The sequence below is a fragment of the Bombus flavifrons genome, chromosome 12, assembly GCF_040668555.2.
Source record: "Bombus flavifrons isolate JBK064 chromosome 12, iyBomFlav1_principal, whole genome shotgun sequence".
NCBI classification, from domain to species: domain Eukaryota; kingdom Metazoa; phylum Arthropoda; class Insecta; order Hymenoptera; family Apidae; genus Bombus; species Bombus flavifrons.
Genome location: NC_138453.1, coordinates 8,276,718 through 8,296,352, shown reverse-complemented (window position 1 = coordinate 8,296,352; position 19,635 = coordinate 8,276,718). Strand labels below are relative to the sequence as shown.

General features: G+C 38.0%; 1 protein-coding gene across 1 annotated transcript; it reads right to left on the bottom strand.

The window, feature by feature from the left end:
• Positions 1 to 254: 254 nt before the first annotated feature.
• Np (serine protease notopleural) lies at positions 255 to 17,079 on the bottom strand. Its single transcript, XM_069124443.1, has 11 exons — positions 16,798 to 17,079; positions 13,983 to 14,088; positions 9,896 to 10,215; positions 8,311 to 9,709; positions 6,234 to 6,377; positions 5,471 to 5,617; positions 4,824 to 4,900; positions 4,476 to 4,576; positions 4,019 to 4,290; positions 3,786 to 3,940; positions 255 to 3,238 (listed from the first exon to the last, which is right to left on the bottom strand). The coding sequence occupies exons 2-11, from the start codon at positions 14,086 to 14,088 to the stop codon at positions 3,074 to 3,076; spliced, it is 2,886 nt and encodes a 961-aa protein (XP_068980544.1). The 5' UTR covers positions 16,798 to 17,079; the 3' UTR covers positions 255 to 3,073.
• Between the last annotated feature and the right edge of the window lie 2,556 nt (positions 17,080 to 19,635).

Here is a 19,635-nt window from a genome sequence, read left to right as displayed (position 1 = left end):
TTCATGTAGTTTTACACTATTGATACGGATGAGTGCGAATTACATACTTTACGTAAATGCCAACCGATAATGATATAGCATCGGAAGAAGTTTTCAAATTTTATGGGTATTTTTAACGTTCGATATCCACGCGTTGTAGAAAGTTTTAGAAAATCGTTCCGCTTCCACGAACATTTTTATGAAAAAAAAAAATCGATCCGCCTTAATACCGTAATCAGTGGTTATCGCTAATAAGGAATTGTATTTAATTGACGATGGAATCTATTACATTTCTTTAATATGGCTCGAAAGGGTACATTATGAAGGTCACAAAAATATTTGTAAAAAGTACGGAGAGAAACAATCAGATAACACCAAGTAGGAATTTCCGTGTTTTTATGTAGGATTATTTTTAACTGAATACAAATAGCTTCTTTTGGTCGAAAAATATGTTCGATTATGTTGTGTCATCAGACACATGCGATATAAACTGCTGTTTACATAACTTTCTTTCGACTCGCGATAAAGAGAGATACAGTGACACACGAAATTATGTAAACACTTAAAGAAACACTTTGTGAATATATTTGTATGTACGTATCGTACAAAATATTTTGAAATTTCATTAGCACAATAATAGAGGACGACGTCATAATTATATAGATAACGTTTGTTTGATAGTTCTTTAGTGCGACCATTTTTAGCACTAATACTACGGTTAAGTACTATTGTTATTCATTCCGTACACAATTTTTCATTGAATGTATATTTACAGTAGATATCTTTTAACTTCTATATACATCTTCAGCTTGGTTTTAAATTTTAACGATATAATCATGGCAGTCGTGTCTCATTACGATATTAATGAAATTAATTAATAATAATGAGTTCATAAAAATTTTCTATGGTAAGTGTTCAAATAAGTACTTTCGTGAGTCACTTTAAATAAAGTACTTGTAAGAGGATCGACGATCTCCATCGCGTTTTCTCTTCCCTTAAATGTTTCATGCCACCTGCTTAATAATCGTTTGCTCCTCATGGCGCTTCGGCAAACAAGCCGTTCCATTATTCTAGAATTTTGCTCTCGCTCTATACAGTTGCAGGCGATGGTGTGGGCGTTGCGTGTAGATGAGATTTGAACTCTCACTTGAGACCGATTCGTAAATATCAACACCCACGTTGATTGGTAGCGAGGACAAACAAAATGGAGCGAGGGATTGCACTTGGCAAGCAGGTAATTCACTGAGCCTTTCCTCGACGAGGAACATCGATTTTTTTTTTTGTCCGTTTTAATACTCGATTGGTAAATACAAAGGCACCGAGGGAGAAACGTGATAGTAAAACAGTAGAAAATAACAGATTGTAATAGAATGAAACACGCACCACCAATCGATCAATTATTTACAAGCTCGGGGTTTTGTATATTTTCACAGCCCCAACTACAACATATATTAATAAATTATTTGTTCGCATACACGACTGGCTATACCCGTGTGTGTATTGTATCTGTACATACACTTGTACAAATATAAACTTTCGTATAAATTAAATTAAATAATTTCTTTACCTTAGGCAATTTCGATCGCACGACAAACGACATGTTTAGTTTCTTCTTTCTTCATTTTGTTATCGAATGCTAATTTAGTTTCTTATATACGATTTACATCGTTATTTTATTACATACGATGATATTGCGTGTAACGATGGTTGGTTGTATTTGTCAAAAGGGTAAAGATAGTGAGCACGTTATTTTTACTTTCGATTAAATCAGTCGATCAAATAACAGATCGATTCGTAAACATATTCGTTGATCAGTATTTTGATAAATTACGAAAATTAACGCAAACAGCATCGGGTTCCTCGTTTGATATCAAATAAAACTAAAATCATGTAATACCATTAACAGTCTCTATGTAATTCGATAACATTGCATGCGGTATTTACAGCAATTACGGAATTATATCTTATTGAAGATTTCGTCCTTGCTTCACGTTAATATTACTAGAAGAGTCGAATCTTTGACGCTCTACATGTTTGTACAGCATATTTATTCTAATTGTTATATGTTATGCACGCGGTACTACTTGACAGAATAATATCAGAAGTCACATTGCACGCGTTATTCAGGCTCTAACACCTGAAATATTGGAAGTAATTGGAATTATTGGAAGACGTGAAAATAAACCTGGAAAGAACCTAGAAGTTGTTGAATATTATGTACTTTCTTCGTCAATTTTCTTCGTAGTTCACATCGTTTTTTTCCGTCCTTACGACGCTGGATATTTTACAAGAAGTACAATTCGTCGTGGTATCGTGATAGATATTTAATTGCGTCTAATTTTGCAAAACTTCTCAGTCAAACGAGAATGTTGCAAATAGTTATCATCGGTCGGTTCGAACGATTCGCTCAGATAATATTTGCTATTAAATGACGTAACGCGAATCGAGTCCATCGAGAAGCGTTGATATCATTGACACGATATAGCTGCTAAATTGACCTTATCATTAACACATATTATTGTCATTGAACATTTGTGAGGGGAACACCGTTGGCATCGTAGAAAGCTTTTCTGTCGACCGGTGTTCGCTCGCTGAAATTGTGACACGAGCAAAAGGTGGCATTAATTATCTACGGACGATCATGCATTGTTTTACGTATGAAACTATGCAACATATAAGCGTGACATACACTGATCAACCCAAAGTCCACCTACACTTAATAACAGAGTCGCGTAATGCATCATATAAATACATCACACAGTACAAAACATTAACCTTACTAGATATCGCGTTTGATGACATTTCGTGAGAGTAGTTGCACGTACATACGACGACTCGTATTTTTCCTTTCTTTTCCCTTCTTTTCTTAATATCCGCTACGTGGAAAGTTTTCCGCGAGGAAAACTGTCTTTGCATACGATTTGTATAAAATAATATTATGTACAGCCGCGCGGACTTCACTACATTCAACTTGTACATCTTTCGAAATTAACTTTCGAGTGATGATCTCTTGTCTCGATGTCTCTTTGTGATGGTTTCCACACGTAACCATCATTTTCAAAAAGATACGTGATCCGCTGCTCGGAACTTCCGTCTAGAATTGAAGAATTTGGTTTATCCATTCACGAAATTCGGAGATGCGAGTGTAAACTCCTGGTTGGTTGGGTACCGCACAACCTATTCCCCAACTGATCACCCCAGCAAGTATCCAGCGCTTATCGCGCGCCCTTTGTATCACCATAGGCCCTCCACTGTCACCCTGCAACGATACAAACTCTTGTTCTAGTTCTTGCAAATTTTGTATTCAGTGGATGAATGGAGTTACGTATTTCTCTTTCTTCGCTTATAAAAGTACATAAACACTTGTCGAAACTTTTCATGAATACATCGTACGTGCTTTCCGAAATGTTTGAAATTTAATTAGCGTTACAATGAAACACGACTATCATGATTATATCGATTAAATTTGAAACGAATTTGAATACATATGCAAAAGTTACAAAACTGAGCAACCATTTATTCACAGTGTTTCATTTTTACAGTATTAAATTTTTTATGTTACGTGAAAGTACTACTAAATGACGCGAAATTTCATATAATTGAATTTAATTAATTAGTATGTGCTACAATGGTGTGCAAATACATACATTTTCAGATCGATTAAAAATTTTACCAACATAACGATGGCAGCCGTGCCCCATTATAATGCTAATAAAATTTCAAAATGTTTTTTGTGATAAGTGCTCAATTACTTTCGTGTGTCATTATATTCGCATCTACATATAGAACAAAGAGAATTAGCATACCTCACAGGAATCGTATTCGCCATTTCGCCATCCAGCGCAAATAAAAATATGTGGAATATGTTCTATGTATCCGGCATTCCTGTACATAACCTCGCACATTGTGTTATTTATAACTGGCACAGCCACTTCTTGAAGAACTGATGGTAATGGACCCTCTAAGAATTAAGTTTTAATCAATATACCTTTTAAATTATGCCATTACGAGAATACTTATAAAATGAACGTATTGGTACCGTCATAAAGTCGGCCCCAGCCAGTGACATAAGCAGTACGGCCAACGTAACTTTCGTCGTCATCCGGCAAGCAAATAGGCAGAACGTTTGGTTGAAACGGTAACAAAGGTTCGTAGAATCTCAACAAAGCAAGATCATATTCGAAGGTTCGAGGATCGAATTGTGGATGACTGGCCACGATTTGAACTCTTCTTTCTTGATAGCCGTAAGGTTCGTCTTCGTTGGCAAGGTCATGTTCGCCGATTCTCAACAATAAATCGCTTGGTGGTACGCTGCAGATAAAAAATCATATTCAAAGAAACTTTCAAACGAACACTCTTTTTAGACAAAGATATATTTTTCATAAAACTGTGGTTCGATAATATGCTCAGTTATATCATTCTTCTTGGAATCGATTAATCGTAATAAGGAAGTAATATAGATCGAAGCTAATCGCAATGATAAACACGATACCAACTTTTCGACGCAATGCGCTGCTGTTATTGCCCAATTCTCATTGAGTAAAGCTGCGCCACATTTGTGTAGATACGTCGACGTCCTCCATTGTCGTAACGAGATCTGAAAAGAAAACATCGATCTTACTTAACGATGCTTGGCTGTGCTCGACTTTGTGTATAAATTACATGAACACGCAACACGTGTGATATGGTCGTTTATACACACATATATCGATATACAAGTACGTTGTATAACATGTTTCGATATACGCGAAAATAACATAGTGACTGATAAACGATCGCGAGATTTCCACTTTAATTCTGAATGATTTAACAAAGCTCTAAGAACTTTCTCGAATTGTACTCACCTGCCAAGGCCATTTTCCAAACGAACTACGATTCCCACCGACGATTCGCGACTCTGGGAACAATCTTCTTCCGCACACTGCAAGAACAAGCATCGTCGAATTTAAGCCCTTCAATAAATTCGCGAATCTCAATGACACAGCCATGTTGGAGAACGAGTCTTCTATATTGGTCCAACTGGATGAACCGGTACCATCGCGAGCGCCCCTTCCCAGCATGTTTTTTCTTCCTCACACCTCTAATTATGCGTACGATTCTGCTTCGGGTTTGGCAAGTGAAAAAGATCATCGCGTTTTCTGGCCAAGTTATTCACGATGCAGTCATGAATGGAAACGATTCGTCAATGTTACCTCGCGCGCTTAGTTTTACATATGCAAATACGTTTTTTCATTCTTTCCTCTTTTAATCTTTGTTTCTCACGATCGCGCGTTATAATCGTATTGTATAACGTTCAGGTTTCTATATTATCGACTATAGATTCTCATTTCGTAGCAGCATTTGCATAAATAAAATTTAAATAAATGTTCTATCGATTCTGATATGATAGCGGCAAGATTAAAGTTATCCAGAAATTATGAAACATTATCGTCATCGATCGAGCTACTCTTTATACGAACGGAGATTAAACGATTATATAGGATGAGCTCACCTTGCTTGTAATCCGACATGTTGAGTGTTTCCATCGGTACCGGAAGTTCGGTATCTATCGTCACACTGGCGATCGAGGACAGAGTTGTCAAGATAGTGGGTCTTTTCGTTACCTCGTGTTCTGTACCAGTTTCTGTCGTTGGTTTAGCTAAATAATTATGAATTTTTTTTATGAAAAACAAGATTTTTAATAAACAACATTTTTAATAAAATTATTAAAAAAATAGCTAAAATATAGAGCAGAGAAATCGAAGGACTCGTAACAAAAGCAACCGTTATCTATATGTTTGCCTCTTTCCAGAAAAGCGAAAAGCATCTTTAATTTCAGTTCATCGCGTTTCAATTCTTTTAAACAAAATATTGGCCTTGTTACGTAATTTTTGCGAGCGTATCATTCGAATGTCATTATTTTTGGTTCTCGAAAAACCTTTTAATAGTAAAAATTCGGAAGAATTCATTGGTAAAAGAAATAATCGTTAATTGATAGAATATTTCTAAAAGAAGGCGCTATATAAAATATTCGATAAACTATTAATTCCACATTCTATGAATTTATTTCACATTCCGCTACGAGCTTTCGGAATAACTCGACGTTTCCCTCGAGTTACTGTGTACTGAGTAGATAGTTGTTTTTGCAACATCGATCGTATATTGTGCGAGTTCTGCTTCTGATTACCAACTAGATCGATTATTATCTGGAAAGTGAACAAATCTGACGAGCATCGTTTTTGTTTCAAGTCCCTCAAATTACTTAATCATCGTACCAGAAGTCGAGAACTGCGATGTAGATTCTGGAACAAGCTTATCAGTCGTATCTTCTACCGTTTGTGGTTTTTTGGTAGTGGGTGACTGAATCATAATCCAGCCATCTGGAGTTGTTATCGGAGTCCACTCGCTTTCGGTTTGATCTACAGAATGATTCAGGATTATTAACGATCGATATCGTACATTCGCAGAATTTTCTTATTCGTCTAACGAATAAAAGTAATTGGAAGCACTCGAAAACTAGAACGGAGTGCAGTTATCAGAAAATAATTCGACTCGTTTAAATTACAACGGAAGAGAGAGGCGAGAGATGGAATGGGAGATCGTGGATGCTGTTCGCGTGGCATTCGAGAGGAAAGATTACGGTGGACGGTTTAAACCGTTACAACGTTCCGACGCAACAGAATTTCATCTTCTATCGATGCGCGGAGAATATGTACGGCCTTTCCTTCTTTAACAAATTACCCGTTCCTAGACACGACGATTAAGACGTCGTATACGGGAATTTTATTTTACACTTTTGTTGCGTGTACGGTTTGGAATGCAATTACCGACTGCAAAGTGAGACTGATCGCGGTCAATAGATGCGGCAAAGTATTGACGAATTTTTTCAACTATATCGATGCCTTCGCTGTTGTCTATTTACGAGTAATATACAGATTTATTGTACAATCGAATGTTCTTTCTAGGTATACTATTGTCCATGAGTACATACGGTGGAATGAAATTTCGCTCATACGATAGCTTTTAAGCGTTAAGCAATGTGAATATTCCATCCTAACTATGGAATTAATGAATTAATTAAAGAATCAACAATAGAGAAACGTTCTTCGACAATAGCTTTGAAATTATAACGAAGATATCTACCTATAGATCGAATTGCATTGCGTAAATATCTATGGACGATAGCGTAAGTTACGTGGTAACGTAACAATATTTCTTATCGAAACATACGATACATGTATAAATATAATACTTAGAAACGAATGATATAAAAGTTCTACTAATTTTGAAATCTAGAAGTTTCTTTAAAAAATATCATTATCTGATAGAATTCATCGAATTTATTAGGAGTACGGATGAGAGAGTAGATAAGAAAATCCTGAGTAATCGATCAAATTCACGAAGCTCCCACGATTTTCTTAATGCTACATAATTAATGCAGAAGGCGTGCAGCTCGACGTGAATTGCCACCGAGATGATTTCCTATGGACGACAAGAACGTCACGTTACACAATGGATATCCGTTTTCTTCGATTTCACCGAGCATCAATTACTGTTTTCGCTCAGCATGCGAATGGAAACTGCAAATGGCCGCGCTCAAACTGATCGCGTATACGAGTTTAATTACCAATTATATAAATTTTACATCGTCCAATTAGATCACGCGTTGTTTAATTGAACTTATTAATTGGATTATACATAGCTCAGTACCGTTGCCGATAAATAATTCAATTTATTAAGCCGGGACTTTGCAACTCGAAAATCTGTATGCAGTAACTTAATAAAGCACCGATAAGACAAAATCTTCATAACTTGAAGATTTTAATTTTAAAACTTTAAAATATAACTATATTTAAATAGATGGTAAATTAAGATTTAGTTTGAAGAACTAAATTAAGGTGGAAACTAAATGTATCAAACGTACACATACTAAAAAAAGATGGTAATAAGCATAAGCCTCGATGTAACAAAAAAATACAATACAATACGACGATTTGAAGACTTTGAGATTCCAGTTACTAAGTTTCAAATTCTGTTTTATAACATTGTAGCTATGAAAAATCATTCCAAGGATTTGCATCCTTATTGGACTGCGGATTTTTATGCAAATTCATACTTTTATAAACGTAACTAAAGAAATACAGCCCGAGCAAAGATTTTCCCTATTAAATATCACAACGTGTACTATACTTCAAATATTTTATACGTATTTTCGTATACCATATGCATTCTCTGTATTTTCATACATTTTTATGTCTCATAAATCCATAAATATCGCTAATCTAATTATGAGAAGCTATGGGAGAAATTATAGGAAACTTTGCCCTCAATGGGTTAACTGTTCCTACTCACCCGGTTGCGTAGTTGTCGTCGAAAACGTCTCCGGATTCTTCGTGGTCGTATCGTCAGAACTCGACGTCCATGTAACGAGTCCAGGTGTATAAGTTGTATGAGAAGTTTCTCCAAAGGTTTGATTAACAACCGACACCTTTGTCGAAGTAACGTACGCTGGCGTGGTGGTGGTCGTATTGATGGAAGACGACGACGCGAAACTGACATTCGTCATGGTGGAACTAAGCAAAGTTGTGGGTGTCGTCGAAGAAGGCTTGCTGATAGGTTTAATGGTAGGCTTAACGGTAGGCTTGCCGATAGGTTTGCTGGTAGGCTTACTCGATGGTTTCGTAGGCTTTGTTGATTCTATCGTTGGCTTAGGTTTCGTAATAGCAACGGTAGTAACATTAATCGACGACAAAGATCCCGTTTTTTCGGTGGTCGTTGCGTAGTCGGGCTTGGATATCAGGCTCGGAGTCGTCGTGCTGATCTTCGTTGGTTTTGGCCTCGGAACAGTTGTTAATGGCTTTGGAGTAGTTGTTAACGGCTTCGGAGTAGTCGTTAACGGCTTCGGAGTAGTTAACGGCTTCGGAGTCGTTGTTCTAACCGTCGTAGGTTTCACCTTTTGGGTAGGCCTCGTTGTGGCGATGGTTGTGAATTTTTGAGCAATCACGGTTTCCGTGGTTGAGCTTACCGGTTTCGTCACCGTGGAGAAAGCAACGTTCTCGGTAGTCGTCGCGATGGTTGGTCGTTTGATGGATGTCAATAGAGGTTTCGTGGTTGTCGTTGACGATAAAGTACTTAAAGTGGTATTTACAGACGGTCTTATTGTGGTAGAAGGAGGAGGCCTCTTCGAGGGTGTAATGGGCTTCTTCGTGGTAGCTGTTGGTCTCCTTGTGCTGCTACTGATTACCGGTTTTTTAGTACTGGTAGTAGGTTTTCTGGTGGTAGCATGAGTCAATGGTCTCGCGGTTGTTGCGTTTCTTGGTGGGAACCTCGTAATTGGAGTGATCCTTTGAGTAGTCGTGATTACAGTTTTCGACGTTGTTGATTCGGTTGTTCGATCGACAGTTGATTGAAGAGGTTTGGGTGTGGTTGCATTGGTAGGCCCATGGACAGTCGAGTGGACTGGTTTATACGACGATGAATGAGTTGGTTTATACGACGACGAGTGTATTGGTTTATACGACGACGAGTACGTAGGTTTATGCGTCGTGGTCGAATGAATCGGCTTCTTGGTAACGAATTTAGTCGTTTCGGCAAAGGTTTGCGCGGTGGATAGCGGCCTTGTCGAGATTTCTAATGTCGTTGGCCTTTGAGTGGTCGTCGCCACTGGCTTTTTAGTTGCCACTTTTGTTGTTTCTTTTACGGTGGTTGGTTGCGTGCGGATACTCTGCGTAGTGTACATGCTGGTCGTCTCCTAAGTATTCGTAAGGAAGAAGAACTGGATTATTTCACCGAATGACTATTGGCTGCTGCTTATATAAAAAGATGGAGAAAAAAGATTCGTTCTTTGAGAACTTCGATATGATTGAATTCAACGTTGTTGAGGCGATCGTGAGAACGAAACTAAATCTTGGTAAATGTATTCGAAGCCATAACTCACCTCGGTGGAGTACGTCCCAGTTGGTTTCTTTTCGTTGATCGGCTTTGGCCTTGAGAAATACTCAGGTATATCGTTGCTCTCAATTGGCCCATGAGTCGTAACGAACGGCCTTGAAGGAGAACCATCGTCGATACTGTTGTCTTGAGGAAAAATGTCAGGTTCTTCGTCTATCTTACAACAGCTACCGAAATAGAAACGGTCGATGCAAGTGCCAAGATGCGTGCCATTCGCCTTTGCGCAGGTAAACGCAAACATGCAAACACCAGTTTCGCCAGTTCTTCGAGACACACATGGCAAGTGCCTGATATTCCTTCCCGTACCTACGGACATTTTCAATAGAAATCTTCAAATGAAGTCAGGAATGATGTAGCCAAATTTCATCTTTAAAGATTAAATACTGCACCGGCAGTGTACGTTAAACAATTTTAAATGGAACATTGTAATTGAATTTTGAGATCAGAAGATCATTTCTTTTCCTTTCTCTCTTCTATAAGGAAAAAAGAACTAAAAGTTGAGAGAGAAAGAGAGAGAGAGAGAGAGAGGGAGAGAAAGGGATACGGAGAACAACATCCGTATTCCGTGATCTCTAATCGAATGAACCTTTGCTCGATACCAATAGCTGTGTATTCGCTGTACGCGTTCTACATTCAGTGTGTAATGCTTGAAAATAGGTATCGTCATCGTTTATAATGGCCCTTAATCGTCCTACTGTGTAGCCACGATCCTGTCATAGATAATGAACGATAGCAGGTAGTATAATCAATTAATAATCGCGTCGAAAGAAGCTGTAAATCTCTCGACGGAAGCGGGTGTGCTGTTCCTGGTCTTTAATTGCATCCGTTATAGAACGATTATTACGGAACGGTGGGCGTAATTGCTTTAATGGACTCCAAATATGTACTTATTAAGAGGGTAGATCGTGAACAGTGCAGAAAAATTCCAAGATATCGCAGATAGATGCGTAACTGCGTATAGTTTATGATTTATAATATCGCAAAGTGTTTTAGTTTCATTAAATTCGAACATGTGGATGGGTGAGAATCACAATAACGCTAGTCAATCCGTTGCTTATCTTATAAAACGGTATTATGCGTTTATTATCATGATAAAATTATTCTATCTTTTTGAAATTAGAGTTGATATATTAAATTAAAATTCTCAACATTTTTGAAACGTGTAAATCATACGTATCGATCGAACCGACAACTGTTTAGCAATTTTCAATCATTTATGGAACGTAGCCGATATGTAATGTAGTATAGCGGGCGTTATCGAAGAACGAATTGATGTCAGGCAAAGCATCTTGGTACCGTTACGTTTCGATGTATGAGCTAGATGCCCGACCCAAAAGTCGGTCACAGTCATAGCCTAATGTAACAGCCCGTTTTCTTCCAAGACACCTCACAATCTTGGCTTCTCCTTCTCGTCCTATTACGTGTTGGCTACCTAACGAATCCCTCTCGCACATTCCAAGGTTCTTTGACTCAACGTGATTAAATCGACATACCTGACCCGACCCATCTCGCCGGAACAGACACACCTATATAATGAACGTCTGTGGCAGACTTGTTGTTAATAATATATCTCTCTTACGAAAAAACTAGAACGAAATGGCGAATATATAAATCTACTTTTTATTTGTATTACAACCTGGAAAAAACGATATAATGTAACAATTAATTAATAGAAAATAACACGGAGAATTTATCGAGTTTCTTCGAAAGAAATTCTTTCGTAATTTCTCTTCTTCTTTGGCATTTGAATTTCTAAGACCCTGATAAAGATGCAAATTGAATGATCTATGAAACATGGGAAACTAGAAGAAACATGTTCGAAATTAGACTATAAAAATTATGAGATCGACGTTGTTATAGATGATAGTAACGCGTTTTTCTTGGAATATTTACTTTCTTCTTGGCAGTGGAGGTTGATGGCCGTAGCGAGTGAAAATCGACCGTAAAATTATATACAAACCCGGCACCCTTGCTTTCGGGTCAGTCGGCCAGTTCCCTTGTCCAAGATGTTCTACGTGTTTGGTGTCCTTCCGCGTAGAAAATGTATGCTACCGGAAGTGTCGTCTGAGTCACAGTCGTGAAAGAAAGTTACCGATTTCATTACGCACTTGTTGGAATTTCAGTCGTGGCTATACCAAGCGTACATGCTTGCGCGTACATGCCCACGCGAATTCGTACCATCGAAAGGATTTCACTGATGGTGGTAATATATTCCGTCAAATCTCGTAAAAGATCGGTCGAAAACAACAAACTTGAACGATGCATAGAGCGACTCGTGAAAGGATTTGAATCGTTAACATTTCATTAAGACTGTTACGAGATACGGCTGTCGTGGTTCTATCGGTAAAATCTAAAACCAATCTGAAACTGTATACAGAAGTAACAAGTCATTTATGGCAAACATATATTTAGTAAAAAAGTTAGTATACAGCATGAGCATTAAATATTGTAACTTGTCAATATACTTAGTAGTTTGGAAGTCACAGTCGAGATATGTTATCTTCTACGCATTTTCAGATTAGTTTCAAATTTTGCCGGTATGATCATGACAATCAAATCTCGTTACAACGCTAGTGAAAAGATGTCTCGTATGAAACGTAATAAAAAAAGTTTCTATCAATAAGTATTTAAATAGTTTTGCGAGCTGCTGTAATTTCACTTGCCATATCAATAATCGGCAGATTCTTCTCGTTCAATTATGTCGATTAAGGTCTTTAGTTTGATGACCGATTTTTCGTTGAGACCTCGAAGTATGGCTTGAATGAAGCGATCGGAATACCAATGAGAACGAAGATGACAAGATCGGAAAAATCAGTGTAAGTCGTGTACACGCCGATGACCGGGGCTGACCTACTTGTATAGATAACTGACCAGTCCGCCCACGTTGCATTCGAACTCGAATCCAAGGTAGGTTCAATGTCGTCCTGCGACTCATATAGGTAAATAATCGCGCGTATACAACAGGCGTGTACTTTACATGTGCTTGAATACATCGAAGAATATGTATATACAGGTTTAGCCCTGCCCATGCCAGGTATTTGCGTACCGATCCGTTATTCGGCTGACACTCGGGGGAAATCCAAGTAATCGCGGAAAGAAAACAACGTGCACGCGAAAAAAGAAAAATTTGTACTCGTCGTTCGTAATTGAACCATGCCACCCGCGTGAATGTGTACATATACTATAACTCATGAAAATATTCGAGCACTTGTAGACATACTCCATAGATATATTATATGCGTTATACGAAACATTCTGAAATTTCGTTAGCATTGTAACGACTATCGTGATTATGTTAGGAAAATTTGAAACGAACCTAAAGATGTACATAGAAATTGCAGAATATTTAGAGCAGGTACGTATGTATTTTGCAGAAATCACAAGAGAATTTTAAAGAAAAACAGATTTTATTAAGACAAATATCCATACTGTATGTTAAATTTTTACGTTTCTAACTAATTCTAGTAAATGTCTCAAATTCTATATATATCTCAGATTTGTTTCAAATTTTACCAATTAAATGACGGGGATCGTGTCTTGTTACAGTGCTAATGAAGTTTCAAAGCGTGTTGTATAACACGTATAATATACTCGTATACATAAAGTTGTCTAATATAGGTGTTGAAATAATTTTGTGAGCCATTGTATAGTTCTAATGACGGATTCGAGAGCGAATACGAATTTTGGAATCGAAGCTGTTCATTAAGGTACGTTTACGTTGGAGTTGCGATAAACGATAAGAGCGGCGATGAGAGCGGGGATGCCTAGAAGCACGCCTAATTGTTTTACATGCATACACATGTACATACATAAAATAATTGCATGTATTTCTACGCTTCGCTCTCATCGCCGCTCTTATCGTTTATCGCAGCTCCAACGTAAACGTACCCTTAAACGAATGAAAGAGCGTTGATCTTTGCAACGTTGATGATTTCTGTGTTGGAATTTGGATATGTTGAACAGTTTTGGAAGTGAAACGAGTACTTGACACGAGTTTCACTTCGTTCCCGTATACCGGTTGAAAGGCGCGCGATATTTTCAATTTGAGAATAACTATATTCGAAGTGACTTACTTCCTGGAATAAATTGTGGGACATAGATCGGGGAAGCGGTGACGGTATTCAACAGCACATTGGCTAGGAAGACGACGATCCAGGTTTTTCTTTCACGATCCCACATCTGAAAAAGGAACAGAGAAAAGAACATGAATTTTAGATGAGTGCGAAGAACACGTGACATTTAAAAAGTAAAAAGTGGTTAGCGCATTGACACGTCCACAACAATGTCACTCCTTTTAAGAATTGCTGAGAAAATTCTCACGGGATAATAAAGGTAAGATTCCTCTTACCCACTGATTAATCTACGCTTTTTGATATTCCACGATTTAAGTTCTCGATATCAGTTTTAATTTAATAATTGGATAAGCACGATATTATAGATAAAGTATCGTGCTAAATGATGGAAATCGTAAATAGATATTAATAAATGTGACGCAGTTGTAACGCGATAGATTTGTATGACTTGCACAAATCATTTGGATAAGATACAGTTGGGCACTTTATCAAAATTATTGCGAGTTGGTTGGCTGTAATTCTAGCTACTCGAACTGTTCAAGTAGAAGGAAAGTACTTAAGCAGTCGTTCGTTATAAAAATCAATGGAAAAGATGTTTGATTACGGGTTTGCGAAAAATATTAGAAACATAAGAAAAATATCTAGATTGATAATTACATCGTGAGAATGGAAAGGTCGGAGTGAACGACCTTATGAGAACAGACATTCGTTTTCAGCAGTAGTACAATATTACGTGAAAGCAGCAATAACACAGAGAAACAAATTCTTGTATTTTCGCCGCGATGTTCAAGTACTTTCCATATATTCTTCCTTTTTATCTGTCCCAACGACGTTAATGTCGTTCACGAGGCTGACGCGACATCAAGCCATGGTTACCCGATATTCATCGTGCAAGAACTAAGTTACAGTTATTCAGAAGCAAGAATTCGGCTGTAACGTTATATCCTGTCCGGTTGAATCACGGATCGTCTTAGACTCGTATATCGTCGAATCCGTTTGAAAGAACGTGTCCTTCTTTTCCATTCTTCCACGATTTTTACGCCTTTATATCACCAGGTGAAAAAAGGACAAAAATAATCGTAACGAAGAGGAAAAGAAACATGTTAGGTTCGAAGTGATAAAGATGTAATTTCTCGGTTTTGCTTGAAAATTCAAGTAATTCTCGTTTTCCTTCGAGTTGCCCGAAGAAATGCAATGATCTCATCCAGTGTGCACTCGCTCCTCCTCTTTGAGGAAGTGATAAAAACCGTTACAGTTACCCAGAGGCAGGAATTCGGGTGGATGAAGCAACAAATGTCTACGTGAGTTGTGTCGGCTTGTCGATGGTCAGGTTACTGGTTTTCCTGCTTCTGATTAGTTAGGCGACAGTTATCTTCCCCGTCTCGATTTGGAACAGAATATTCCTTTCTTTTTTTTTCTTCTTCCTCTCTCTTTTCGTTTTTCTACGAGCCAGCACTTTTGTAGAAAATCGTACATGTTACCGTAACGTTTCTTCGAGAAAACAAATAAGTAAATAACTTCCTGCGAAGACTATGAATAACGAACGTCGAGCAGATTATCCAGGTGATTACTAGAAATTATCGTTTCAAGTATTTAACGATCACTATTTGATAGTTATACGACGTGATCGGAAATTTTTGTTTCGTATTCCGTTCCATTTATAAGATACTGTAATACATTTAAAAGCAAATACCCGTGTCGTTGCTGTTTTTTTTTTTTTTTTTTTATTCTTCATGTATAATCGAATAATTTGATATGTGTACGTATTCCCGAAGACGAATACGATAACCACCGAAGTTGAATCGCAAGGTGAATCAAACAAATATCGATATCTAATTTTCGTAATTAGAAGATTCGAGGACGAACGCACATGCGTATGCAACCGTGTCCCTATAGAAAAAGCTTTTGTTGTAGCCTAGTACGTAAGTTGTAACGGTACAAGCCACTTTCATTTGTACGCACGTATCTAATACAAGGCGCACATGTGGGTTGGCGCCGAAGTACGGTTCAGTGGAATAAAACAGCCATTTGGAAGCGAAAAAACGACCGTATCAAGCCAAAATTCGTTAAAAGTACAATCGTAAATACTTTTTGGCTTGATCGATGGGCCTGTATCCGAAGCCACGTCTACCTGTGTATATTCTGAGCAAGATATTTCAGCGCGAAAGAAAGTCGTTAATTGGATATAAGATTAACACAGATACGTTCCAAACTTTGTACAGCTATGTGGATTTTCGAACGGAATACTTCTCCTGATAGCTGTTTGGGGTTGATTACTTCGAAAATAACTAATCGCGGTATAACGTGATTTATGCGTTAGTCGTCTCCGATCGTGAGGCGAAATTGTAATGGAAAACAAGTATTTAGGCGTGACCTTTATCGATTTTTTTTCACTTGATCTGCTCGTGAATGTCATACGAAACAAAGTGATATTATCGAGAGGATGACATTCATACTAAAACGTGGCGTTTGTGAAAGTTTGAATTCTGCTTAAAGAAACGAACGGTATTCGTGAACGACATACGGCTCGCATTGGCAAATCTCTGGCAGTTCTGTGATTTCTTTCGATTGGTTATCCGACGAACGGTCTTTCCCTTAACATGTTTTATTAAAACGTTCGAAATTAATCATGAAACAAATTGTCAGAATTATTGCATTTAGACGTAACGTACTACGGTTGCAGATTATATCGTGCAATTATCGTGTTCTTTCTATTACAATGGTAAATATTGCTTCGATATATCACGGTGCTTCCTTTCTTTTCCTTTTTTTTCCATTAAAGCGAGGTTCTCTCGAGTTGAAACGATAAGCTTACCTTTCCTGATGACGTCGAGCGACTGCAACGATGAACGCTACTTCGTCGTCAGATTCCGAGGGACATCATCCCCCCAGCAAGCTTAGAATTCTCACCCTCCCGAAACGCTTCCGTAGCTGTGTCGAACTTTGTACACCTTCGAAGAAAATTCACCCTTGAACCCAGGCCGAAGCGTAACAAAATTTCGACCTGCTCACAACAGGTAGCACCAATCGAACTGGTTTGTCGGTGGTCTTTGCGTAGTTCACGACTTCTGGATCATCGATCCAGGTGCTCTCCGGTGCGCTCCGCATGCACGAATCCCAACGCGACGCATCGTTGTCCGTGAAGGCCCCACCATGACCGATAGAACGAAGCCAAGCTAAACTACAGGACAATTCCGCACGGTAGACCGTGGCAGGGTCGAGGATATTCCTCGTGTTGAGACTTTAGCACCGGCTCGAGGTGAGGTGGTGGCAATGACCGTTCTCCTCCGTTGCTTCTCTCCTTCTAAACGAACGATTGTCCTTCTTTCTCTACGAACGGCTACCTTCGTGCCTCCTCTTTTCGAGGGCCTGTTGGTTAATGCTCTTCTGGCCTTTTCAACGTTCCCACTTCGACCTGGTTGTCGTCGCGGGTCGTTGTATAACCAAGACGTGTAACCTCTTCCCGAGCGTTATCCTTGCCCCTTTTCGATCGTTCCTTCTTCCTAATTTCCACATCGAGATCTCCTTCTTCTTCTTCGATCTACTTCTACAACTTTGCAAATTGTTAGCTCCATTTAGATATATAGAATAGCTTCACGCACAATGATGACAGCGTATGGTTTCGTGAATTGTCGATGGGATAGTACATCTAAATAGTTGCTTTAATCGACGAACATTACCGTTTGATTGATCGAACAGATCCTAGATCAATTAAAGCAAAAAGTCGGGTATTAGTTTATTGGAACTGTTAAATCTTATTCGTAATTACGAGATTATCATTACAGGGTTTGTATATCCTTCACGACGAAAATTCCTTGGAACTTATCTCTAGACGGTAAGTCTTTCACCTGTTGGATCGACTGGCTTGTCAAGCAACAGCGGTCACAGCGCCCTCCGAGATTTTTAATACATGCCTGTTTAAGATGAAAATTAATAAGTGGAGCGGTCGTTTCAAGTTCGAACGAAGGTATATTTCGCACGGCAGATCTCTTATCTGTTAAATTAATTTCTGTCAGTTTAAATTTCTTATAAATTATAATCCTTTACTTTATCGAATGTATAGAATATACGTGTAGGAAGCCAGTAATCAGCAGAGAATACATAGGATAGAAATTGTAAATCAATCGAACGATAACGCTTGCTGACGAATGTAAAATATAATCACCTAAGAGAGATAAGGACCCCTTTGGTTTCAACTGAAAAAGAGCTTTTAACGCGTCAAGGAAATCTTTAGCATAATATACTTCCATATTATTGTCAAGTTTATGAAATTTTCTAATCGTATAAAAATACGATTCGATAGAAAACGACATGAGGAACGTAAGACGGTTAAAGTAAATTTACACGAATCCTTGTGTAACAGTTACAGTCAACTATCGTATGATTGTGGTTGCAAATATGAAGAATGTGTCGGTCTTGGATTTTATCGAAAATTATGAACGAAAACATTTCGTCGAAAATATTGAAACGAGTATGATAACCTATTGAGAGACGCTATACCCCTGATTCGTAAAATCTAGTTAAGATCGACAAACACGAACATATGTCCTTATTCGTCGAATCGAGAGAACAGTTATCGGAATGACATTTAATCTTTGGCTGTACGAGCTAATGCTCGTCGTTCACTATTATTTATAAAAGGTTTTGTGTTGTATCGATCGGCGAACCGCACACTGAAATTCGAACGATCGAATCCCGAATAAAACGAATTGAGGAAAGATTTCGGGTACATGGAGAAAAGATGCGAGACTCCGTTACTTTACACGTTGGCTGCAACGTCAATTAGTGGCCCACGTTTTACTAAATTTCCTAGAACGTTTAAAGTAAGATAAACTTTTTGGACTAGAAACCTTTCAACATTGTGAATGAATTAGGTAACACCGTCAGAAAAAAGTGCACAAATACAATATACATAATATTCTGCAACAATCGGATGTTACGGTGTAGTATGTACATGTTTATGTATATCTAGTGTATGTTTCAATTTATTACGATTGTCGTGGAAAAGTATAGAAAATTCGCGCGGCAGTCAACGCGTTAACGAGAGCCTTCCGAGTAACTTTTATATCCTGGAATCTACGAAACCTGTAGGGTGTCGTTTTATTAATACAGTTTCTTTTCCCATGGAGCGCGCACAATGATCCTGTGTGAGAATGTATCTACAATCTCTTGTAACGCATCTATCGATATGCTCATCACGATTCAATCAAGCCAACGTATACACGAGAAATATTACGCCAATATTACATCCATCATTTCTAGCGCGCGTGGCTTTCGAATCGTTATCGTCATTCTTAAGTTCCGGAAAGCCTTGTCTCGTGTTTAACGATCTTAAGATTGGCGAATGTATCGAACGGATATTTTGTTTTTAAAGTTTCAACAGCGGATATCCGTTCGAGTTAGGAAACCGTTAGGCGGATCACGTTTTACTTTAAACATAAAGTAAATTGGGGAAACGAGGGTGATTTCGTGAAAACTTAAACGGCCGAATCCGAACAAAAATAATTCAGATGCGATAGTAAATTGATAAAGGTAAAATTAACGAGTCGATTAGAAGAAGAAACCAATGCTAGTGAATAAATCGAATGCTTTTACTTTAAAAAGGAGCGACTATTTATTAAAATTATTATACAGTTCATACCAAAAGAATACT

Coding starts and splice junctions, on each gene's coding strand:
- Np (XM_069124443.1), bottom strand. CDS start 14,088: ATGTGGGATCGTGAAAGAAAAACCTGGATCGTCGTCTTCCTAGCCAAT. Junction 6,378..8,310: donor GACGACAACTACGCAACCGG/GTGAGTAGGAAC, acceptor ATCATTCTGTAG/ATCAAACCGAAAGCGAGTGG. Junction 3,941..4,018: donor CTGGGGCCGACTTTATGACG/GTACCAATACGT, acceptor CTTAATTCTTAG/AGGGTCCATTACCATCAGTT.